The 25201-nt window shown below is 41.6% G+C and overlaps 1 protein-coding gene across 1 annotated transcript; it reads left to right on the top strand.

The window, feature by feature from the left end:
• The first annotated feature begins 409 nt into the window (after positions 1-409).
• On the top strand, positions 410-24398 carry TMEM38B (transmembrane protein 38B). Its single transcript, XM_064176859.1, has 6 exons — positions 410-590; positions 7635-7791; positions 12146-12330; positions 13346-13433; positions 15126-15243; positions 16828-24398. Exons 1-6 carry the CDS (start codon positions 485-487, stop codon positions 17035-17037), a joined length of 864 nt encoding a protein of 287 aa, XP_064032929.1. The 5' UTR covers positions 410-484; the 3' UTR covers positions 17038-24398.
• Positions 24399-25201: the final 803 nt, after the last annotated feature.

Genomic DNA, 25201 nt, shown 5'->3' with positions numbered 1-25201 from the left:
AAAAGTGTTCAGACGGAACGCCTACGAACAGCCTGCTCCGGACCAGGGCTGGCGGTCGGCTGGCGATGCCATGGGTCCGCAGGTCCAGACTACTCTGACCCACCGGGAACAGAAGGGCTGCAGCCCATGGCGTTTTGGACAAAGACGATGCTTTCTCAAGACCTCCCCGATCTTTGCCTGGGTCACCTAGATCTATCCTCAAGTGGGCAGTACGGCACGCACACCTCTCAGAACTCCGCTGAACTAGCGGGTAGCGTACAAGCAGAAGCACACCGAGTCCTGCGAGCCAGAGCTGCCAGAAAGAGCGCCTGCCTGTTGGCCGGCACTGCCTGAAGACAGCTCAGCGTGGTGCCGCCCGCCTTTATCGTCCAGCGGCTTCCCCGCCCCGCCTCTGACGGCGGCCGGCAGCGACCAATTTCTCTGGGGCTTCTGCTGCCGTGCTCGGCAGTCGTTCCCAGGTCCTCCGTCCTGCTACCGTCCAGCCATGGAGCTGTGGCAGATACCGCTGCTCTTCTCGCGCCTGCCCATGTTCCCCTTCTTCGACCTGGCGCATTATGTGGCCTCCGTCATGGCGCTGAAGGAGCAGCGGGGTGAGCGGGGCTGTTCTCGGGGCGGGGTGGAACGCATCTTCTTCTCTGTGTTCCCCTGCCACCCCCTAGTGTCTCCTGCTGTGTTCCACCGTACGTTCCTTGACTGGAACAGACGAGAACAGAGGCGAGGAGTGGGGAGCACTCGGTAGTCGGCCGCAGCAGTCCCGCTGAGGAGAGAGGGCAGCCGCACAAGATGGCGGGGGGGCAGGGCGGGTGTCTGGGGGAAGCTGGGGTGCCAGGAGTGGGGCGGAGTGGGCCTGGGCCGTGGGATGCTAGGCGGTGCCCAGTGCCAACTGGGTCACCTGGGCTTTGTCGCTGGATCTCAGCGGGAGTTGCAGGTGCCTCGGCTGGGTTCGAATTGTTAGAGTTAACTCCGGGGTAGTTTACTTAGAGGTCCCTCCAGCCTCCAAAACGTGAGAGACGTCTCTCTCCTCCCCTTAACCCCCGGCCCCTACTCCCCCCTCCCCCCCCCCCCCCCCCCAAGTTCTGGATTTCATGCGTTGTTTAGATGACGCTGAGTGTCTGAATTTCAGTTTCTGTGCCTGCTCCCACGAACTCCCATGTGGCTTGCGTTATGTTTGATGTAGAGAGAGGCTTGTCAGCACTCGTAGTGGCCTCAAGCCGGAACCCTGTGAGCGCAAGTTTCAGCTCGTACGCTGCGCGGCTGCTTCTACTCCCTGCCCTTGCCGAGTGCTCCTGCATGAAAATCTCTGTGTTCTCCGTTAGTCTGTAAGCGTGCAGAGGAGATTGTCTGAAGTCTTCATTAGCCCTTCTGTCAGTAAATAATGTCTGACTGTGAAACCACCTAAGAAGCAGTCAGCCTGATTCCTTACACTCTCCGAATTAAAGCGCTGGTGGAATCCGCCAGGAGTTCTGTGGAAAACTTTTTTGCAATGTAAGATGAGTCCCAAGAATAGAAGGGATGGATTCCCTGAAGTTAGATTTAGCTTTGCAGAGAAGCAGTGCAGACCGTAGGCAAACGATCTACTGTCAGGTATTCCATCTGAAAGGTGGGAGACTGCTTGATTCATGGGTGTGTTTGCAGGCCCTGGATGTGCAGGACCCTGTTAAGGCAGTTTTGTCATCTGGGAAACACAGCTTGGGAATCTAACGGGCAAGTTGTGTGCCAGTGACTTCCCATGTTGTACCTATAGATTGTAGACTTAAACTAGGAAACTTTTTCACTCCCAGTAGCAGGATTCTGTATTTTCTGTGAGTGCATATAATGACACTTAAATTTCTACATGCATTTTTCTACGACCACTTTTCCACTGTGGTTGTTAGACCCAAGCCTAATGTTTACTTGTCACAAAAGCAGGGACTAGCCTTGTTGTTCTGAATAGTTATAGTTACCAGCAGAGATGCAGTTACTGTAATAAACTGAGCTGTTTTCAGGATTGTAGTACAGATTTGGGAGCTCCTACTTGCTTCAGAATTCTAGAGCTCTGTGTTGTTCAGCCAAAGTTTGTGCTTTGGTCCCTCCCTAAATATATCAAAGCGAATCACAGATTTGTTTGGGTTGGATAAGACTTCTGGTCTGAGTTGCCCTAATAAGATAATAAAGTTAAACCCCGACCAGCAAGAGTCGTTTCATCCTTGAGTTTTCACTCTGAGGATCACAGATGCCTTCTGCATCATCTGCTTTCCACTAGGACACTTAGTGAAGGTACTGCCAGCCCAGTGCACATGGAGGCAGGAGGGCAAAACTGAGGAAATCCTTAGAATAAAGAGTTCAGTCTCTGTCCTTGGAAGCGTTCAATAAACGTGGGCATGGCGGTTCAGGATGTGGTTTAGAGGCCATGATGGTCTTAGGGTTGATCTTTTGCTTCTTGCTGAGCAAGTGCACTTAGCAGACCGTTCTGTTCAAAAAGACATGTCTCTCGAGGTATTTGACGTAATCATGCATTGCCTTTAAACGTTCCTCTGCGATAGACACACCTGAGAACTGGGGTGAGACGAGTCTCTGCATTGTTAACATCAGCAGAGCTTTAGTGAGACAGCACTCTGGGACAGTGAACTGCTGTCAGAGGTCTGGACAGATTGGTGTTGCCAATTTTTTTTTCTTTTCAGCTTAACAAATGGAAAGTTCTTTCAGTACTTTGAATTAATACTCGTAGTTCAAGTGACTGCTGGTCTGTAAACTCAGTTGACAGTAGTTTGAACTGAATATTCATAACTGAAATAGCAGTCGTTATGAAATACTCAGGATGGATATAGTGTGTAGTATACATCCTGTAAGCGTTGCTGTATATTCTTTGTGGAAACTTAAAACAGTAGCTGTGTTTCATAGGGAATTAACTAAGTGACCTTAAGTGGCTGGTAATACAAGAAGTATATCGTCAAGTCCAAGACACATTTGTTTTATCCCAGATTACTGCCTCATTAAAATACCAACCTCCCCATAGAGCTTAAAATCTGATTCACTGTATAGAAGCATAGAATCAGTCAGGGCTGGAAGGCACCACAAGGATCATGTAGTTCCAGCCTCCCTGCCATGGGCAGGGACACCCCACCCTCGAAAAGGCTGGCCTTAAACACTTCCAGAGATAAGGCCTCAACCACCTCCCTGGGCAACCCATTCCAGGCTCTCGCCACTCTCAGGGTGAAGAACTTACTCCTCACATCCATTCTGAACCTCCCCACCTCCAGCTTTGCTCCATTCCCCCTAGTCCTGTCACTACCTGATAGCCTAAAAAGTCCCTCCCCAGCTTTTTATGTAGCTCCCCCTTCAGATACTGGAAGGCCACAAGAAAGTCACCTCAGAGCCTCCTCCAGACTGAACAGCCCCAACTCTTTCAGTATGTCCTTATAGGAGAGATGCTTCATCCCTCTGATCATCCTTTTGGCCCTTCTCTGGACACTCTCTGGCACGTCCACAACACTTTTGTATAAGGGGCTCCAGAACTAGATGCAGTCCTCCAGGTGACCTGGAGTACTCCTTGGCACCTCCTTCGCCTTCTGGCCACACTTCTATTTGTGTTTGTATCATGGATAGCATGCACTAACTAGGACTTTTCCAGTCATTCTAACTAGATTTTCTTGCTAATTTGTGATTGCTGGCAGCCTGTGACAACCAACATGCTGCCTTCCACATGTTTTCAACTAGCAGTTCTTGGATAGCACGTTTTGGATTGCTTACAAGTTTCTCATTTGTAAATCCAGTTTTAGGGTTTGTGGGTGGAGGGATAGTTGGAAGGAGTCTGATGATTTTGTTCTCAGAAGTGTTCTATCACATGATTCTGGTGATTTGAAGATGATTTTTTTGGAGGATGTGTGTGTGGTTTTGCTACATTAAATCTGACTATAAATCTTTAATATTATGTATAATTGAGTATGGGTGCTAGAAGAAGCTTCTGCAAATTCTTCTGGTTTGCTCTTAAAATGTGTATGTAGTAGGTATTGCTTACTGCCTATTTGCAACATACTGGAAATGTTAAATTAGACTTTATCCTACTGACAGAAATACGTTGCTGGCAAGATGGACTTTGTGTTTTGGGGCTTTTTTTGTTTTGTTTTAATTACTCTTGTCTAGAAACAACATTTGAAACTGTATTCAACAATAGTTCTTGTGTTTTGAAACCTTATTAATGTACACCATTTGCGGGACCAGTGGCCTTTTGGCAGATCATGTTTTGCATGGTTGTCTGATGCCTCATTAGTTTTGCAGGGTGCATCAGAGGATAAATATAATCAACCACTTGTGTAAAAACATGTGACCCACTTTTCTGGAAGGCTACACCCCACTTATAACTTAGGTAGCATCACAAAGATGAGCTCAAATTAATGTCACCATTTTTACTTCACTGGCTCATATGTTGGGTGTATTTCATTTTAGAAAGCAGGTTAAATACTGGTGCTCAAGCCAAGAACATGCTAATGTTGACCAAAAGAAAAATCTTGACATCCATCAGAGTTTACATTGTTTTTCTTTTTTTGCACATAATAGTTTAATGAAGAATGGTACATGCTTTGTTGGGGAGCTTGCACATAGAGGGAAATCTGGTAGTAATAGCAGTAGTTACTGTATGTGACCTCAAAACTGGAAACAACTTGCTGCTAGTCACAGGGAAGAGGAAGAGTGGAGAAGGTTCTGAAAGTCAGAGGAATGTATTTGAAAAGAGCACGGATAGCTAACTATTCTAATATGACTCCCACATTTAACTGATTTTTAATTTTTTTAATCTGGCTTTTGGTACAGGAAGTGAAAAATCTTGAAAATATTTTCACAGGAGAGAAGGCAAGATGGAGTAGAAACGGTGTCAAATGTACAACAGACATCAATTTAAACCTTTTCAAATCTGATAGATGAGAATTTAGAATATTTTCCTTAAAACAGGGTGTTACCTGCTGTGTTTTGTTAACTGCAGTCAGTGCCTCTTTGTGTGAAAAATAAAATGCAGTGTGTTAAATTTGAAGACACAGTACCTGGAATTATTTCCTTTCATTAAGTCAGTAATCTGGTGAAATGAAGAAGCAAGTGAGTTTCACTTAGCTATCTCTCAAGTCATACTGCATTTTTTGAGGGAGGAGATGATTTGATACTCTTCATGAAAGTCTTCACTAGGATGTTAAAATGGTTATTTTTCTACTAGTGTAAAGTGAAAAGCTTCATGGTAATGAAAGAGATGTTGGTGCACATCCATCTGACAGTAGGTATCTGAAATGTATTTTTATTTAAAACCTGGTCTAGATGTTGAATATTCTTGGATGTGGAATCTCCTGTCCTGGTCTGGTTACCAGTCTCACTCCAAGGCCAGATTACTGTGCAGAGTACAGCCTGTGTTCTATCTGTACTGTAGTTAAAGCTTGTGCATAGTGCAACAGCTGATCTGTTACCAATGCTTCCCAGTTCCAGCACCTGTTCCCTTCTGTTTTGTGATTTACAGTGTCTGTCCCTGTCTCCTGGGTTTGCCTAGGACAGGCTTAATTTTCTTCTTAAGCAGTTGGGAGGGACCAGCTGAAATGTCCAGTGGGCACCATCAGCACCATGCCCCCACTATAGTAGGGTGACATGGGTTTTTGGCAGTAGGGCATCTAGCAAGCATTATTGCCTTCTGTATGTAGTACTCTTTGCTATATATTGATTTCTGTACTTCTGTTGTTATTCATGTTCCTTTGTTCTTAAAACTCTCCTTATCTCAACCCATGGGGGTTTGGGTTTACTCCAAATTTCTCCTTCCCATCCTACTGGAGGGAGTTGGGGCAAGGAGTGAGTCAGGCATGGGGCTTGGCTGCATCATGGTTAAAACTATGATGCTTTGTTAGCTAGGTTTTCGCACTGTCCTGTGAAAAATGGGATGTTTCTTCTCTTTGTGGTACATTTGTGCTCTAATGCCACAGCAGCCTTTAGTAGAGTTAATTAAAGACTGACTACAGTTGAATGTGAGGGTTGGATATTCTCTTGTTGCAAGAAAAGGAATTTGGTCATTTAACATGAAAGTGGGTACATAATAGTAATTATAATGTGTCTCTAGCATAAGTTGAGAATAATTACATGTGAGAAGGAAGTTGCTGTAGTTCTTTTGGACCAGTGAGTATCCACTTAATACAATTTTGTGGTTGTTTTCTGAATACAATAGCTACCAGCATTTTAGGTGGGTTTTTTTTTGTGTGTGTGGGGTTTTTTTGTTTGTTTTAATTGAGGCAACCTCAATGTAGTAAGCATAAGACAGTAATTTTCACCCTTTTCAAAGATGTTGGTGAAAATAGGTCCACATTAATTTACATGACATATGGATGTAATGGCCCAATTTACATTTTTACTTTTGCTGTTAAGCAACTTTATAATTTTCTCCTGTTAATTTTATGCACATGAACATAATTGATAGCTTCTTTGGAGAAGGGGTAATATGCAGTAACAAAGCTGAGCGTTACCAACTCAAGCACTAGGTAGCACAATATGGCAAATAAATTACACAATGGTTAACCCCCCTGAGATGTTCTGTTATATTCAGATATTGTGTAATACTTAGAAATGTTCATTTTTATAAATTGATATGGTGGTGAATATGTGATAACTGTGCCAGCAGTGAAACTGGAACAATTTTTAAGTACTCTTTTATGAATTGTGTGGAGAATGCTGTATTTTGTTTTATATGTGTAAGCTTGTCTTGAGTAAGTTTCTCCCCCCTCCCCCCCAGAAATGCCTGAAAAACCAAAAGCTTCTCCTCTGAATTGAAAACACGTGTCAAGTTTCTTTTTGGGACAGACATTACTTTTCTTTTCTGCTTTTGAGAACTTTACCCTTTGTACAGTGGAAAATTAAACTAGTTCAGGCAAACAAGATCTCTGCAGCTGTGTAACAGGGAAGCTTTGGCAACACTGGACTTTTGCAGTTGAAGGAAATAGTCAAAACAAGGATTTGTGAATATTTATGACTTTTAAACTGTGGTTTTCCCCTGAGACTGATTACAGGCTTGCCATTGCCTCCAGTACAACCTTTTAATATTAAATGTAGTTTTGGTATAGTTCAGTTGCAATGAAAAAGGAATAACTCATTTTAAAGATAACAAAATAAACCACAAACCTTTTAATAACAAGGGAAACATATTTATTATTATGACTTCAAGTAACCTTTTTCACCTCTGTTCAGGTGAAACAATTTAGTAATTGTTGTGCATACCGCTTTTATTTTGGTCAGCCAAACACAGTTAGTAAGGTGACAAGGGGAAAAAGTTGTGAACACCAGTCCTGCCTCAGTCAGCAAAGCCATTTGTGTAATTTTAACAGAAATTTGAAAGCAACAGATTATTGACTATGAGATCTCTCAGCTGTGTTCTGAAAGCTTCTTCTTGCCTTCTAGCCAAATAGTTACACTACAGATGTTTGGAGAACACACAGTCTTTCACTTTTATTTAGATAGCATATGCTTAACTCAGTGTACTCTCAAGCTTGTATTTCTGAAGACTTTTCTTGTGAAAACCTACATATTTCTGCAAGATTTTGCATTACCTAAAGGAGCAATCTTGGACTGAATGATTATAAACATACTTGTAAAGATGATGACATGTTTTTCTGTTTATTCATCTTTTCCTTTTGTTTCAGGAGCTGTGGAAGTGTCAGTCCGAAGTCCAGTTGCCTGCTGGTTTAGTGCTATGCTTTATTGCTTTGGTGGGTCAGTTTTGTCTTCGCTGATGCTTGCAGAACCTCCAGTAGCATTTCTGGCAAATGGCACAAATATTCTACTGGCATCTTCAGTCTGGTGAGGAGCCACAATTTGGTTAGATTAGTAGTACTGATACTAAGGAAGATACACTTTGTGAACCAATAGTGTACAGTCAAGGAAGACGTACTTTTTGAACCAATAGGGTATCATCAAGCTTCCATGTAAATCAAAAGATTAACTTAAAAATGTTACAAATTTGCATGATGTTTCCTCATCCAGAAAATCACTGCTGCAAAATAGTTGTTACGATCCCATTTTACAGGAATAAAATGCTTGTGAGAGAGCAGCTGTTGTGGGTGGTTGTTTAATGAAGTGCTCAGCCACTTGACTAGATTTGCTGTAGAAATTTATAATATTCCTGGTCAAATTCCTGAAAGCATTGTTTTGGAATAAAGTAGACTTCAGTTACAACTGTTACGGATATAAGTCAGTCCTTCTGTGAGAAGGTGAACTGCTTAGTGGATACCTAGCAGCTGCAGATCATGCTTATCTGACTTCAGCAGAGCCTTTGACACTGGTTCCTGTAGCATCCTCGTGGAGGAACCGGCTGCTTATGGCTATGATGGGTGGATAATTCCACTGGGTTAAGAGTGGTCTGAATGGCTGAGTTCAAAGAGTGTTAAATCCAGTTGGCGGCAGGTGACAGGTGCTGTTTCCTAGGGCTCAGTATTGGGGGCAGTTCTATTTAATATCTTTGTTAACCGTGGATGGGGATTGAGTGCACCCTCAGTATATTTGCAGTTATCACTAAAGTGGGTGAAGTGTTGACCTGCTTGAGGATAGGAAGGCTCTGCAAAGAGACATGGACAGGCTGGATTGATGGGCTAAGGTCAGTTGTATGAGGTTTAACAAAGCCTGCATCCCAGGCAGTGCTTCACGCTTGGAGCAGAGCATCTGGAGAACTACCTGTTGGAAAAGGACCTGGGTGTGTTCATTATTAGCCATCAGAACATAAGCTATCAGTGTGCTTAGGTGGCCAAGACAACCAACAGCCTCCTGGCCTGTATCGGGAATAGTGTAGCTGTCAGGAGTAGGGAAGTGATCATTCCTCTGTACTTAGCACTGGTGAGGAACACCTTGAATACTGTATTCAGTTCTGCTGAGCTGCTGGAGCATGTCCAAACAAGGGCAACAAAGCTGGTGAGGGGTTTGGAGAAAAGGCCTCATGAGGAACAGCTGAGGGAACTGGGATTGTTTAGCCTGGAGAAAAGGAAGATGAGGGGACACCTCACTGCATTGTACAACTGTGTGAAAGGAGGTGGTAGTGAAGTGGAGGTCAGTCTCTTTTATCTAGTATCAGGTGATAGGACAAGAGGAAATGGCCTGAAATTGTGCCTGGGGAGGTTTAGATAGGATATTAAGAAAAATTTATTTACTGAAGAAGCAGTCAGGCTTTGGGATAGGTTGCCCAAGTTGGTGGTGGAGTCACTGTCCCTGGAGGTATTAAAAAAATGTGTGAACATGGTACTTTAGGTTGTGGTTTAATGGCCATGGTGGTGGTAGTTGCTGGTTGGACTTAATGATCTTAGTAGTCTTTTCCAGTCAAAACATTCTATGATTCTACAATACGTACAGTCTTAATTTTATCAGCAGTAGCTCTTGAAGGCCAGAACCTGGCTGGTGTAAAACTCCTGAACTTTCCTGTAACGGGGACTGGGTTTTCTTCCTTCCCTTTTCTCTTTCTGACATTATTTGAATATTTTTTCTTTATATTTTGTCCTTTATCAAATGGATGGGCATTGTAGGTGGATAACATTAAAGAACTGAATAGGAAGCCAGGTATAAGAATGAGGAAGGAATTTGGCCTGGTTTGTGATTGAAAACAAAACTAAGAAAACACTTGAGTTGTTTTCATGTAAATGTGGCCTTCCAGTGAAGTTCATTTGTTTCAGAAAGTGATCTTTGAAGAAACCCTCAAACTTAATGAAATCTGTGAGCAGCATAGGGTTTTGAATTTAAACTCCTGTCTTAGAAGAGTTTTATCTGTTTGAAATCCCATGGTATCCCTTCCTTTTAGCCCTTTAGGTTTTGCAGTTGCAAATTGATTAAAAGGAAGGTGTATTGCTATGTATTAGCCTTCTGGTCTTGATACTGCAATGGAAGGTGACTGGGACTGTTTAATCTGCAGAAGAGAAGACTGAGAGGAGATCTTACCCATGTGTACAAATATCTGATGAGTGGGTGTCAAGTGGATGGGGCCAATCTCTTCTCTGGTCAGCAGTCATAGGACAGGGAGCAACAGCTACAAATTGGAACACAAAAGGTTTCACCTGGAGTATAAAACTTTTTTACTGTGAGGGTGACAGAGCACTTGAACAGGCTGCCTAGAGAGATTGTGGAGTCTCCTTCTCTGGAGACTTTCAAAACCTGCCTGGATGCATTCCTGTGCAAACTACCTCCCTTGGCAGGGAGGTTGGACTCGATGATTTCTGAAGGTCCCTTCCCCTGAAGTTCTGTGATTCTGTAATTTAATTTTAGGCAAATTGGTGAAATGAATAATGTGCAATAAAAAATGCAGCATTAACATAGCTTGTAGAATCTCCTTACAGTTAATATTAGTCTGATGTGAGCAACATAACTGTTTCAGCAAATGACATGAGTTCAGAGTACAGTTAAACAGGACATGATTGCTGTTGAACCTAGTCAAATGTGGTTTTCTGTGCACAAACAAAACAAGGCTTTAATGAGGAGCTATGAATGTTATGAAACCTTTTAAGCTTCTAGTTTCACAAAGTTCTCTTCATGAATATAATGACTGTAATTCCCGGCCCCAAATCATGTGAAACAAAATCCCAGGCTTTACATAAAACTGGAAGATAAAAAGGGTTGTTCTACGTTTAAGAAATGAGTGTTCTGTAGGACAGCGACATCTACTGTTAGCAAGTGCTGCTAGCAGGAAAGAGACCGTGGGATAAAATGCCTGGGACTCTAAAGCCAGGTTCAGCCCTGTGCGTCAAGGTCCTGAAGTCACATTCTGCCACTGTAATTTAATTCTGGTTAGTGTTGTCTGTTCAATATATGGCTTAAATGTCTGTTTTCAGTAACCAATGAAATACAAGCTCTTTATATGTGTTTGGCTTCATATCAACTGAAATTTCATTGCATAAAAGGGCAATTGACTTTACACTAGTAGAGAAAGGATTAGGGGTGAAAATTCCTGGCCTTCTGCTGTAAAGGGTATTTTTTTTTAATTTAAAAACAAACAAAACCCCCCACACAACAGCAAACTCTGAATTCTGTCCTGAGTTCTAGTTGTGGTATTCTGCTAGTAGGTCTAATATAGTAACACAGGAAAGATAGGTCTTTGAATTGTAGCCTGGGTAAACGGTTGAAGAATATAGCTTCAGAAATTCTTGACAGACAGGAGGACTGAGCTCAGCAGCCTAAACCAACAAGCAAGTTGGGTTTTTTTGTTTGTTTGTTTGCTTTGTTTTGTTTTTGGGAAATGAAAAAAGTAGTTTACTATCTTGTAGAGCCTTTAACTGCTTTTACTTACTCATTATTCTTTTACCCCTCTTCTGAAATAATCTAGGTACCTAATCTGGATTAGTTTTTTGAGACCTTGAATGTCTCTGCAAAAACTGAATTTTGTTCATGATTGAAGACTTACATAATCTAATCTTTTGAGATTTACTGTCACTTTAGAATTTCATCATTAGCTGTCTTTAACTTTGTTTTAAAATATGTTGTAGTTTGAGAACTGTGCATTCAGTGCTTTGAAAAAAGAAATTTTCTTGTAATTGGCAAGATGGAAAAGCTGGAGCTAGTGGATACCAAGATGTAAAATGTGAAAGTAGCTGTACATTTTATCTGACATGGCACTAATTAGTGAAGGCATTCTTAATGACGTTCTGTAAGTCCGTGTACCTACTGGTATGAAAGCATGGTGTCAGCATGCAATTTATCACCATGCTGTAATCCTATTAAAAAACAAAACAAACTAAACAGCCAACCAAAAAACCCCCAACCAAACAGAAAAAAACCCAAAGCTCCACAAAGCCCCCAAACAACAACAACTGCCCGAAAATCCAAACAGTAAACAACCCACAAAAAGTCAGTCAGATACTGATTTTATAATTTGAATTGTAAAAACATGTTATGTAAGCTATATAGCAGTTGGCAAAATTTAAAGCTGCTTCTCATATACTGGAATAAATTCTTCTCTGGGACAATGAGGCAGTAAGGACAATTTAAAATGATGTTTGATGCAAGAGCTCAAGCATGCTCAAAAGCACTTCAAATTTCTTATGTCTACCATTCAAATCAGTGAGATATCAGTAGTATAAATCATACATTGCTAGTCATATTTAAAACTGTCTTTAGAGGTTATTAGTTAATTCCTCAGCAAAACATTTTGAATCCTGCTAATGGATGTTTTCCTGATTTTCAGGTACCTTGTGTTTTACTGCCCACAAGACATATTCTGTCAGTGTTTTGCCTTTCTGCCTCTTCGGCTTTTGGTTGCAGGAATGAAAGAAGTGACTAGAACGTGGAAGATAACAGCTGGCGTTGCACATGCAAACAGTCACTTCAAAGATGCCTGGCTTGTCATGGTGGCTGTGGGCTGGGCCAGAGGTAGCATGCCTAACATCTTGTTCTGATGGATTGTGATGTTTTGGTTTGGTATTTAAACTGCAAGCCCTTCAGTGTCACCGCAGCACCATTCATTGCTGTACTGGGTATGATAGTCCTAATACAGTCTGTTATCCCCTCAAGGGAAAAGCCTGTGCAGCAGTTTTTCTGCCTGGATTGTCAAGGGTGACATTGAATGACTTTGAGCGAAGTTCATTTTATCCCTTCAGAAAGTCATATGAGGACTTGTAGAATGGGCAGTTGATTGCAATGAAGAAGTATTTCTCCCATGTAGGTTCAGTGTATTACTAAACTATTCAGTGTTTCTTCAGAAGGATTTTCCTTGCATATGGCTGGAGAAGGGAACTCATTTTTCTTTTTTGTTTGTAACCATTAGCTGAGTTTAAATATAGGAATGAACTTTCTTTCCTGCCTGCTGTTTGAAGTATGACTCTGGAAGCTACCTTCCTAGCAACTGTATTTGTAAGTCACGAGGTCAGAACCACTTTAGGAAGTAGGTGTGCAGCTTTTGGTTCTGTTCTGCTTTGGCAAATACCTGTCAATGTGATGATCTTAAGTACTCTTCCCAGTTTAAAATGCAGATCTAACAAGCTGTCTAGCAGCTCCTTATGTCTTCTGTTCTCTTCATGTAAAGATACATAGCTACTTTTCTCCACGAGTGTCCTCATACAGAAACACTCTCTTTACTTGTATAATGACACCAAAATGGGGATTTACTTAGGTGGTTGCAGTATTCACCTGTAGTGATTGTGTGCATCAGTTCAGATGCTATCAAATAAGGGTAAATCTTAGGTTCTTGCTAAGTAGCTGAACCTGTGAAGTTTCGTGTCAGTTGCTCAAGTAATGGATGTGTAAGAGATTGGATTATTCTCTTTGAGTCTAAGCTTTAGGTGCCACATTTGGCACTTGTTGTAACAAGTTTTCCTGGGAGAAAGAATAGTTTGTGCGGTAGTGGTAGCAATCAGTGGAGGCTCATGGCAAATCTCTGCAATTTCAGGAGCTGGTGGTGGCCTAATTTCCAACTTTGAGCAGCTGGTGAGAGGAGTGTGGAAACCTGAAACCAATGAACTACTGAAGATGTCCTAGTAAGTTTTTAAAAGGACTGCACATGTTCACTGTTCTTCTGCTAACTGCATTTTTGGTGCATGTGCTGAGCATCACTACGGTGGCTTCCTTTGAGGTTTGTTACTCTTACTTTATCTGCCAATGCCGTTTTCCTCCATAGATTATCAATTACTGGAGGTTAAAATCCTTATTCAATGTAGCAAAAATGTACTATAAGATAGGAAATGTTACTTCTCTTCCAGAAACAAAGTCTGGAAATGCCACGTGACTCCCAATTTAGTCTGTACAGCTAAATTACCAATTGAGACAGGCTAGAAAGCCACAAGTCAAGATGAGCTCACTGCAGTGATTGCTTAAAATTAATTTGATCTTTTGCATGTTACTTTCAGTTCTCAAAAATACCTACTTTTTTTTAAGTTGTTAGCCTTTACTGTAACTACTTTTAGCAACAGAATACAGAAGAGAAGTACTGCTTTTCCTTTGGCAGTATTTCAATTTCTTATGCCTTATGTTAGTTGTTTTTTTTCTAAAAGTCCAGGTATTTAGAATTTATCTCCCTTTGTCAGTGCATAGTTGGCCATGAAAGTAGACTTGTGAAAATAAGAGGTCACTTGTTGGTAATAGCACTTTAAATCCAAATAACACTATACTTACAGGTGTAACAGTAAACCAGTGCTTGCTGACTGTGTCAGCCCTTGCACATATGCTTCTTCTTCGTGGTAGATGTGTCTCAAAGTAACTGTAAAAGGACTTTTAAAATTATGTTTAATATATAAAGCTAAATAAGTTAAGTTACAAAGTGAAGTGGATAAAACATTCTGCAAATAGAAGAAATATCTCTATACAGAGTTGCTTTCTGGATTTACTGAGTGGGAAGTTGATGCAGTAAATCTCCCAAGTTGCTGAAGAGACAGTGAAGAATGTGTCAGTGCTAGATGCTCCGTGATAATAGGAGCCTACACCTGTATATGTCATGTGTAGATGCTGATCAAGAAATGCATGGAATTCTTCTGCTAGTATTTTGTTGCTTTCTCTTCAGATGTCTTTAGATAACTGACCAGAGTTCTCTTGTTTTCTGATTGCATACCTAGCAAGAGATTTACCACCACAGTGAATACAGCTAGAAGAATCTTTGCATGTCTGGAGTCAGCAGAGCTGTGTTGGCGAAAGCCAATAACATAGACCTGTTTCAAGTCAAATATAAGCTGACTAAACCCATAGAACTGTGGGAATGTCATAGGGGACTGGAACTTGGACTATGTTGTTCTTCAACACCTTAAGTGTAGCTTTGGAGTAACTAAGAACAGAGGGTAGGAATACAGTTTTAAGTCTAAGCTGCTTTTCCGTCTAGGAGAGGGAGAAGGGGAACCAGCTGATTGTGGAGTCTGAAAAGGAGCACTGATTTGGGGAAGATTTTTTCAAATATGATTTTGCTGATATGTAAAGTAGAGCCAAGCTTAATGCTTGCCCATATATGGTGGACAGGTAGCATAGTAATAGTATATAAAGTTAAAGTCTTAGTTTAGTTCTAACTAGGTTTTGGACCTTGTCACTGTTACCGCAAGTTTTCATTTAGTACTGATGAAACTGAATAAGGAATTATTCAGAAATAATTCTTTTGCACACTAAGATCATTTATTGTTTTCCAGGCTATGGCAACTTTTATTGTGAAGTTGGGAAGAGAAATTGACATATGTTTGTTTGATTTCCAGCCCTGTGAAGGTAACATTGATAGGAGCAGTTCTTTTCAGCCTGCAGCACAGCCAGTATTTGCCAATAGCAAGATACAACCTCATGTTTTTATACACCGTCTTTCTTGTTGTCTCCAAGGTAAGAAGTGAGAGTGTTGCAAAAAAATGAATAACAGAAAATATTTTATTTCTTTATTTCAGAGCAATAAAAATGCCTTCAAACTTTCAACAAGTTAGGTTTTGTGCTTCTGGATGGATCAATTAGCTCCTACTGAAGCCTTAAACCTGTGCTTAGTCTTCTATACACGTGCAGAACAGAAGACCTGTTCTGTTACTGATACTTCTCAATGTGTAGATGAGCAAAGAAAAAAATCAAGAATTTTGGCACCCATCAGTTGATATACCAGGTTTATAGGTCCATAGTGTCAAACAAAGCTTATGCTTGTATAAAGAAACTCTCTTGTTCTCTCCCTTTTGCTAGCTACTTAATGCCTTTGTTGTACCTGTGCACTCATCTGTGCATTTGCAGAACAAGCCAAATAAGTTCTCACCTAGTTGGAAGTGTTCACAACATAAGTGTTCAGTTGGAAAGAAAAAGTGCATCAAACTACTTTGATGCATCTGTAACTACTTTTACTGTAAAATACATAATACTAACTTTAATCCCTCTAGTCTTGTACATTTCCAGGATGATGCTTGTTTTCAGGATTATTAGCTAATAAGAAAGTGTAGTCCCTGTGTTAGCAGTAGTCTGGCATTTTTAAGAGCTTCAGAGCTGCTGCTGAACAGACTGCCTTAAAGTGGCTGTTTCCAGTCTCCTTTCTGTGAAGTAGTTGACAAGTCTAATTCTAGAGAAGCTGCTTTAGAGAACCAAGCCTTCAGGCTGATGTTCCTGATACTTCACCTAAACTAATAAGGGCATTGTTGAACTCAAGATGCTGGGAATTGAGAAGGAAAAACAAAGTTATTCTGAAAGTGAGAAATTACAGCTGTTCTCAGAAGCTAGCTGTCAGGCTGCACTTAAGTGAATACGTTCTTAAACTGATTGCCATACTGCCGATGAGGACCTGGAGCATCCACCTAACTAATAAAGTGACAGTTGTGGATAGTGCAGTAGTGTCTTGTTCTAGAAACACTGAATGTCTCTGAAAACTGCAGGAAGTGTTGCAATATGAACTCTTCCAGTAGCTGGGTCTGCAAAGCTTTTTTTTTTTCCCCTAGCCTGATTCCAAGCTATGTATTCTGAAGAATTTCTGCTTAAATTTGAGATGAGTAGAACTGTCTGGAGTTGTAACTAAAGTCTTGTTGTTCATATACATTCAGATACTTACACATTACATTCTTCCAATTTAAATGGAAGTAGCCATTCTGTTTGCATTTTTTCAGTTTGACCGAGGCACAAACCTTAATCATGAAAGTTCCTCTTGACCTTAGTTGTATGACCTAAAATGCAGTTTACTCTTAGGATGATTTCAGTAAACTTAAATAGATTATTTTTTGTGCACATTGTTGTGTACAGCTCTGTGAAGTGTGTAGGTCAGAAGGAAAAGTGTTTTTTGATCAATTCAAGCTAAAATGAACATTTTTTTTTCAATTCTTGGTGGCATGGCCTCATGCTTGTGCAGACGTCAAGATGCCATACATCGATTCAGCTTTGAACTTGTTTTCAGTTGCTGTGAAGTCACTAAAACTTTTATTGTAACTTGATCCTTGTTCTTCATAGGTAACAATGATGTTGACAGGATCTGCAACCTCTCCGTTTCCTCCCTTTGAGGCTGCTTTAGGCTCTGTGTTCTTTGGCTTGCCAAAGACACCATCCAAAGTGAAGGGTGAAGGTGCTGCATCTTCCAATGGCTCTTCAATCTGTGACCGCTCCTCCTCTGAACAGCACCGTGACAGTGCTAAGAAAAGACAGGCAAAGAAAACAGAATAAGAGGCTTTAAGTGCTTTGAAGATGTTTGTATTTCAGATTGGGCTGGCTGAGAAATGTGTTTAAAGACTGTGAGGAGAAAACAGGGCTGTATACGACTGTGTTGTTGTTTGCCTTCAGAGTGTGTGTCATAAACTGCTGTTTGGATGTCTAAATGCACACATTGGATTTATAAGTTTAAAACTATCTATTTTTGTAGTGGTTATAAGCTAACAATTTTTTGCATTTGTGATCACTTTTAAAATTCTTTAAGATAGTTTCAAAATGTGGCAATCGTCTGTGTTAGTTTGACACATCATTTGTTTCAGTTCTTCCCCCCTTCTTCTTACATGTCATTTGGATAGCACGGATTTGCACTGCCAAGCATTCACAGGAGCATGGTGCAAATAAGGAAGTCATCATCTGAGCAAAGCTTAATCACACTGCACTGTAAAACCAAGAAAATGTACCAAACTAATGCCTTGAGCTAGAAAAATAACTGAATTACTTCTGTAATTCACATTACACTGGTCTAGATTTCCTTTGCTTATCTAACTAAATATTTTTAGTGTATTTTTCTAATTTTTTTTTTAATAAGAGTGAATTATTTGGTACTTAACAAAAAAAATCTTTACAGTTAGCAAGTAGAGACATTTCAGTATTTTCACTGTTGGCTTACTTTTGGCACTTCATTTGCAAGCATTTGATATGTAGCTATCGTTTTTCATTACAGAGGGGATTTATGTGTGGCTTGTGGTTGATGCCTACCTGCACTTTTATCCAGTTGTTTGTGTTTTATCCTTTCCAGAGCCAAAGGCCAATTTCAAAAAGAGCACTGGACAGCATATTTACCTTGTTTCTCTTGAGCTCAGTGCTGTTGTGCCTGCACTCATTTGTAGCAATTACTTCTTGTGATACTGGGGAAGAAGCCTGGTGTCCCTGGCAGAATTTTGGCTTTTTTCATCATGGATTGATTTACAGGATACCTGTTCTGCTGTTGACAAATAGGGTACACCTCTCTTGAAGGGGGAGAAGGATTTTTACACTGGAGCTGGCAGGCCTCAATTAAATATTTTTAAACTAGATTTGAAGAGGGAAAGGGATAAAATTAGGCTTAGTAGAGATAAGACTGGGGGTGACATGCTAGTGTTTGAGGGATGATGTCCAGCAGGGTACTTTGGTCTGCTGTCTCCGTGGAGGTAGGGCATGGATGTCCGTGCATCAGCAAAGACCCGAGGGCTATTGATGTGTTAAAAGCCTTATAAGTGCCTGAGAATGGCTATGTAGTAATTAGGACTTCTCCCTCAAAAGATGGCAGGATCAGTATACCAACTGAAGTGCATCTACAGCAATGCGTGCAACATGGGCAGCAAACAGGAGGAGCTCGAAGCCATTGTGCATTGGGAAAAGTGTGATACAGTTGCAGTCACAGATATATGGTGGGATGACTTGCACAACTGAAGTGCTGCAGTGGATGGTTATAAGCACTTCAGAAAGGACAGGCAAGGAGCAGAGGTGATGAGGTAGCCCTATATGTTGGGGAGTGTGAAGAGCTTGACAGCAGTGGTGATAGGATTATTTTTGGGAAAGAATCCAGGGGAAGACTAATAAGGCAGATACCACGGTGGGAGTCTGTTACAGACCACCCAACCAGGATAAAGTGACAAATGAAAGATGCTGTAAGCATCTGGTAGAGTTTACTGTTAGCTTTTGTACTTGTGGAGGACTTCAACTTGCCAGGTATCAGCTGGAAATAGAATACAGCAGAGAGGAAACAGTCTGGGAGGTTTTTGCAGTGTGAGGAAGATAACTTCCTGACACAACTGGTGAGTGAGCCAGCTAGGGAAGGCACCCTGCTGGATTATTGTTTGGGAACAGAGAGAAAGGACTTGTAGGTGTTGTGGTGGTTGGAGCCCATCTTGGGCACAGCGATCATGAAATTACTTTTGGATTTTTTGAGAAGTAAGGAGAGGTATTAGTAGAATTGCTACCTTGAATTTTCAGAGGGCAGAATTCTGCACGTTTAGGAGACTGGTTGACAGAGTCTCTTGGGAAGTAGTCCTGAAGAGCAAAGGAGTCCTGGGAGACTGGATATTGTTCAAGGAGGAAGTCTTTTTAGTCACAGAAATGGGCTATCCTGGCGTGCTGTAAGATGAGCTGGCAGAAAAAAGGTCAGCCTGGCTGAATGAAGCATTTTTGCTAGAACTCAAGGGGAAAAAAAGAGAATTTATGACCTTTGGATGAAGCAGGCCACTCAGGAGGACTGTAAGAATGTCATGAGTTTATGCATGGAGAAAATTTAAACAGCTGAAGCCCAACTGGAACTTAATCGGGCAACTTCTGTAAAAGGTGTTTCTAGAAATTCACTATCAGGAAAAGGAAAACTAAGGAGAATCTTAATCATCCTGTGTTGGATGTGAGGGGAAACATAGTGACAAAGGATAAGACTCAGGTATTAATGGCTCCTTTGCCTCAGTCTTCAATGCTAAGACCAGTTGTTCTCTAGGTACTCAGCCCCCAGAGGTGGAAGACAGAGGCAGGGAGCAGAACAAACCCTCCATAATCCAATGGGAACTGGTTCATGTCTTGCTACACCACTTGACACACACAGAGTCTGTGAGGCTGGATAGAATCACAGAAGGTTAGGGGCTTGAAGGGACCCTGAAGGATCATACAGGAACACATCACTAGATCATGCAGATCATGCAACCAGATGGGTCTTGAATATCTTCAGAGAAGGAGACTTCACAGCCTCCCTGGTTAGCTTGTTTCAGTGTTCCATCACCCTCACAGTGAAATAACTCTCATGTTTCCATGGAACTTATTATGCCTCAACTTCCACCCATTGCCCCTTGTCCTGCCATTGGGCATCACCAAGAGCCTGACTCCATCCTCTTGGCACGTGCCCATTACATATAAATATGAGTGAGGTCACCCCTCAGTCTCTTCTCCAAGCTCAAAAGCCCCAGCTCCCTCAGTCTCTCCTCTTAAGAGAGATGTTCCACTCCATCATTTCCGTGGCTCTGTGCTGGACTCAAGAGTTTCTCTGAGGTCTTTCTTGAGGGGCTCAGAACTGGACACAATATTCCAGATGTGGCCTCACCAGGGCAGAGTAGAGGAGAATTTCCCTTGACCTACTAACACAGCCATTCTAATACACCCCAGGATAGCACTGGCCTTCTTGGCCACCAGAGCACATTGCAGGCTTGTGGTCAACCTTCCATATAACAGGACCCTGAAGTCCCTCTCCCCTTCCCTGCTCTCCAATGGATCAGTCCTCAGCCTATACTGATACCTGGGGTTCTTCTTTCCCAGGTGCAAGGCCCTTGTTGAACTTCATTCAGTTTCTCCCTGCCCAGCTCTCCACCCTGTTTAAGTCTCATGAATGGCAGCGTAAACTTGCTGACAGTGCACTCTGCCCTTGTCTGGGTCATTGATGAATAGAGTGGACAGTACTTGTCCCAGTACTGTCCCCCGAGAGACTCCACTAGCTACAGGCCTACAACTAGACTCTGTCCTATTGAGCACAATTCTCCAACTTCTTCCCTTCAGCCAGTTCCCCAGTCCACCTCACTACCTGGTCATCCAGACCACACTGTCACAGTTTAGGCAGAAGGATGCAGTGGGAGACAATGTCATATGCTTTACTGAAATGGAGATAAACCACATCTACTGCTCTGCTGTCATCTACCTGATTATGCCCTCATAAAAGGCTATCAGGTTGGTCAAACATGACTTCCCCTTGGTAAAACTATGTTGGCTGCTCCTAGTGACCCTCTTGTCCTTGATATGCCTAAGGACAGCACCAAGGATAAGTTGCTCCATCACCTTTCCCGAGATGGATGTGAGACTGACTGGTCTGTAGTTACCTGGGCCCTCCTTCTTAACCTTTTTTGATGACTGGAGTGACCTTTGCCTTCCTCCAGTCCCCAGGCACCTCTCCTGTTTGCCATGACTTACCAAAGAGGGTGGAAAGTGATCTGGCAATGACCTCCACCAGCTCCCTCAGCATCTATGGGTGCATGACATCAAGACCCATGGAGTTATGGATGTCCAGATTACTTAGCTGTTCTCTAACCCAGTCCTTGTCAACCAAGGAAAACTCCTTTGTTATGTCTTTCACCGAGGCCTCAGGAGTTGGTTGCTCCTGAGGACAGTCTCCAGCAGTATAGGAGGAGACAAGGCATTCAGTAACTCTGCCTTTTTTGTATCCTCTGTCACCAATGCACCCACCTCATTCACCAGTGGGCCTACATTGCCTCTTGTGTTAGTTTTTCCTGCAGTGTATTGGAAGAAGCCTTTTCTGTTGTCCTTGGCCTTCCTAGTTGCCTCCCTGCATCCTCTGACAACTGCTCTATACTCCTCCCAGGAGTAGGATCTGCTTCATACAGGTATTTGATATAGGATCCACTCGATACAGGATAGGTACTTGAATGAGCCATTTTCCATCATTCCCCAGCATTCCTGGCTAACCACATAGGTCCCTGTTGACTGGTATGTGACACCCATCTATCTACAAGAGTGGCCAGAAGGACAGTCTGGGGAAGTACAAGCTTGTCAGTGTGACCTTGGTCCCAGAGAAGGTTATTGAGCAGATCATCCTGAGTGCCATTGTGCAGCATGTGCAAGGCAACCAGAAGATCAGGCCCAGTCAGCATGGTTTTTATGAAAATCAAGTCCTGCTTGACAAACCTGATCTCTGTCTATAGTAAGGTGACCTGCTTGGTGGATGAGGGAATGGCTATAGATGTTGTCTAACTAGACATCAGTAAACGCTTTGATACTGTTCCCTGCAGCATCCTCCTGGAGAAACTGGTCCGTCATGATTTGGGCAAGTGCACTCTGCTGTGTAAAAAACTGTCTGACTGGCCAGTTCTCCCAAGCACCAAGTAAGGGGATAAAAGGAAATAACCTCAAGTTGTGCCAGGGGAGATTCACGTTGGGTATTGGGAAAAAGCATTGTCAAGCATTGAATCACCATCCCTGGAGATACTCATAAGATGTGTAGATATGGTGCTTAGGGACATGTGAACTTGATAGTGCTAACTATGTGGTTGGATTAAATGATCTTCAAGGTCTTTTCCAACCTGAATGATTCTGTGATTTTGTAGTATCAGAAGTGTTGAACCTGTTTGCAGAAATTTGATGCTTCCTGCTCACTGCATCTGTTTTGCATATGCTTCAGAACTGAGATGTTTGATGTTTTAGAGATGTTACATTTCATAAGAACAGAATCTTTTCAGAGGAATCTTTCATCAATGTGCCAATTTTTAGAATAAACTAAACTATTTTTACAGAATTAGATTATCAGAGGTTACTGCTTTGAAGAGTATTCTTCAGCAAGAAGAGGTAGGTTCATCAGGTTCATCTTTGTGGAGGGATGCCAAGGAGAATGTGGAGGAAGGTCTCATTTGAAAAGACAGAGTTCTAGTTCCAACTACATACACAAAGTCAAGAAAACTATCACCAGTGTTGTGCTTAAAGAAAGGGAAAAAAGAACCTAATAAATTCCTTGTGCCTGTCTAGTCATATTCCTATGTTAGTGACCAAAGCCACTGAACTTCTCAGTTTGGAATCCAATTTTATAATAAACGTGCTGTCCCTTGAAAACTGAAATGACTACTTTCTTCAGTAGAGAATAATATTAAAGAGAGAGAAAGAGAGAAAGAAAGAAAGAAAGAAAGAAAGAAAAGAAAGGAAAAAAAGAAAGAAAATGAAAAGAGAAAAAAAAAAGAACAAACCTACCTCCAACTCTTGGGACAAAATAGCAAACATATGACTGAAATTTTACACTGAAATTTGGCATGCAGTGTTAAATGATGTGAATATTCACTTGCAGAGTGCCTGTGTTTTGTAGCTTGGTGTTATGGATGTATGAATAAACTTGAAGCTGTCAACTAACTACTTTAATGATAGTGGTTAAAGCCTCAGCTACTGGCTGAGTTCCAAAAGAATTCTGCCCACACAAGCAAGCCTCCCATACACAGACTGGGAGTAAAAGTAACGAAAAAAGGCCTGTGGGTTGATATAAGGAGAGTTGAATGGACTAATACAATGTCCAATTAAGTGTGAATGAGCAACCAAGCCAATGCAGCAAAAGCAATCAGCAAACAAACCAGCAAGTGGAAATGGGCAGCATCCAAGCCATAAACCAGCAAAGTGGGAGAGACCAATGCTCTAAGCCAGAAGCTGGAAGAAGACCCCAAGGACAGGAAGCATCCTGTGTTACAATTCAAACGGCAAGCCCCATCATCCTTTGACTTTGGCTGGCATGGCATCATCAGGTATGATCACAGGATCACAGGATGTTAGGGACTGGAAGAGACCCAAGGAGATCATCGAGTTCAACCCCCCTGCCAAAGCAGGACAATACTATCTGACACAGATCACAGAGGAAAACATTCAGACAAGCCTTGAAAGTCTCCATAAAAGGAGATCCTATAACTGCTCTGGGGAGCCTGTTCCAGTGCTCTGTGACCCCTACAGTAAAAAAGTTCCCCCTTGTGTTGAGGCAGAACCTCTTTTGCTGCAACGTACACCTATTGCTCCTTGTCCTGTCACAGGGAGCAAGTTAGAAGATCCTGTCTCCCCACTCCTGACCAGCCCTCAGATATTTGTAAACATTTATCAAATTCTCTTTAAGTCTTCTCTTTTCCATACAAAAAAGTCCCAAGCCTCTCAGCCTCTCCTCATAAGACATGCCCTCCAGTCCCCTAATGATGATCATGATATTCATCATCAGGCATGATATCAGCATGGTATCAAATATTTGTCAGCTGATTCAACAGGCTGCCCTGACTGGTTTCCCAGCCAAACCCAGGACAACGATGAACTAGTTATCCAGCAACACCATCAAAAGTTGTATGTCCACAGTTTCTAATTCTGAATGCTTTTTAAAGAGGTGTAATTATGTATAGCAGGTCACAAGGACCATACAGAACTGGATTGTGGTAAGAACTTCATTGCACAACTGTGAAATACTGGCTGATAACTAACTACTCGTAGCCCGAATAAACGTGAAGGTACACATATACTGGTTCTTTAAAAGGTTTACAATTTGAAGGAAAGTTACAAACTTAGGTGTGTATTAATTTTGTACTTAAAGATGACAGTAATAGAAAAAAGTAGATTTTGACTGAATACCTCAAGAGAAACACATGTCACACTAATGGATGTTGTTTTGAAACAGAACGTAAGTTATGCTGAAAAATCCTGCTCTAACCCCCATGAAAACAAACCACGCTTCAAGATTTCACAGGCTTCTGAAGGATGGGTATTCAGAAGAAAGCCATACTGAGTAGTTACCTGAAAGTTTTCTGAGAACTATTTTTTTTAATAAAAAAAGTCTGTGATGCCTTAAATAAACAATTATTTCCTAGCTTTCATGCTGGTAGTTCTGTATTTCTGTTTAACTTGGCTGTCTGAGGTTGGTAAAAGTTCCTTACAACTGTGCTATTGTGGTAAAGCATGTCAGACTCTTCAGAACCGCATCCATAAACTGGGGCACTCTACCTAATTTGGTCACTACCCTGATAAAATTAGAAGTAGCTCTTGTGCTAATACAAACTAAGGCTTGAAGGAATTGTTTTATCAGCTCAGTTCTAGGGTAAGAAGGACCTCTTTAGTTGCTGTTCTGGGTCTTAATTTCTATTAATTATGCCCAGTTTCTGTAAGCAGAAGTACTTTAAGATGTGATTCATCAAGAGAACCAGCCACTGTAAATGATAAATCAGTTTTGCTTTCCTCTTCTGTATTTTCTCCCTTTCATTGTATTGGAAAGAAGTGAAGATGGAAGGATATACAGACAGCACCTTAATTTCCAGCTTGATTCTTCAGTGTATTGTTATGCAAGACATAACTCCAAACAACTGTCTTCTGTAGGAATCTGAAATCTGCTCACCAAGCTAGACACTGAATGTAAACTTTACACAGAATGGATACTCTCAATTTGTTAAGGTGAATCTTCATTTCTAAGGTCTAAATGAAGTCTTACAAAAAGTAGCAACATAGAAGTAGCATTTGACACTAAGATACCAATAAAAATTATGTTGTAAATAGCAATTCATATTTGTTTTGATAAAACTTCCCTGCTTAGCAGTCAAATGTCCTTTGTGAAATTGTGTGAAACTGTCTGTCCACTGAGGAACAGATAGCAGTATGAACACTGATGGAATAGTACATCAGTATT

This window comes from Pogoniulus pusillus, chromosome Z (assembly GCF_015220805.1).
Source record: "Pogoniulus pusillus isolate bPogPus1 chromosome Z, bPogPus1.pri, whole genome shotgun sequence".
Classification (NCBI taxonomy): domain Eukaryota; kingdom Metazoa; phylum Chordata; class Aves; order Piciformes; family Lybiidae; genus Pogoniulus; species Pogoniulus pusillus.
Note: the sequence above shows the minus strand (reverse complement) of the source record. Positions and strands in the feature narration are given on the sequence as shown.

Coding starts and splice junctions, on each gene's coding strand:
- TMEM38B (XM_064176859.1), top strand. CDS start 485: ATGGAGCTGTGGCAGATACCGCTGCTCTTCTCGCGCCTGCCCATGTTC. Junction 12,331..13,345: donor GGCTGTGGGCTGGGCCAGAG/GTAGCATGCCTA, acceptor CTGCAATTTCAG/GAGCTGGTGGTGGCCTAATT. Junction 15,244..16,827: donor TCTTTCTTGTTGTCTCCAAG/GTAAGAAGTGAG, acceptor TGTTCTTCATAG/GTAACAATGATGTTGACAGG.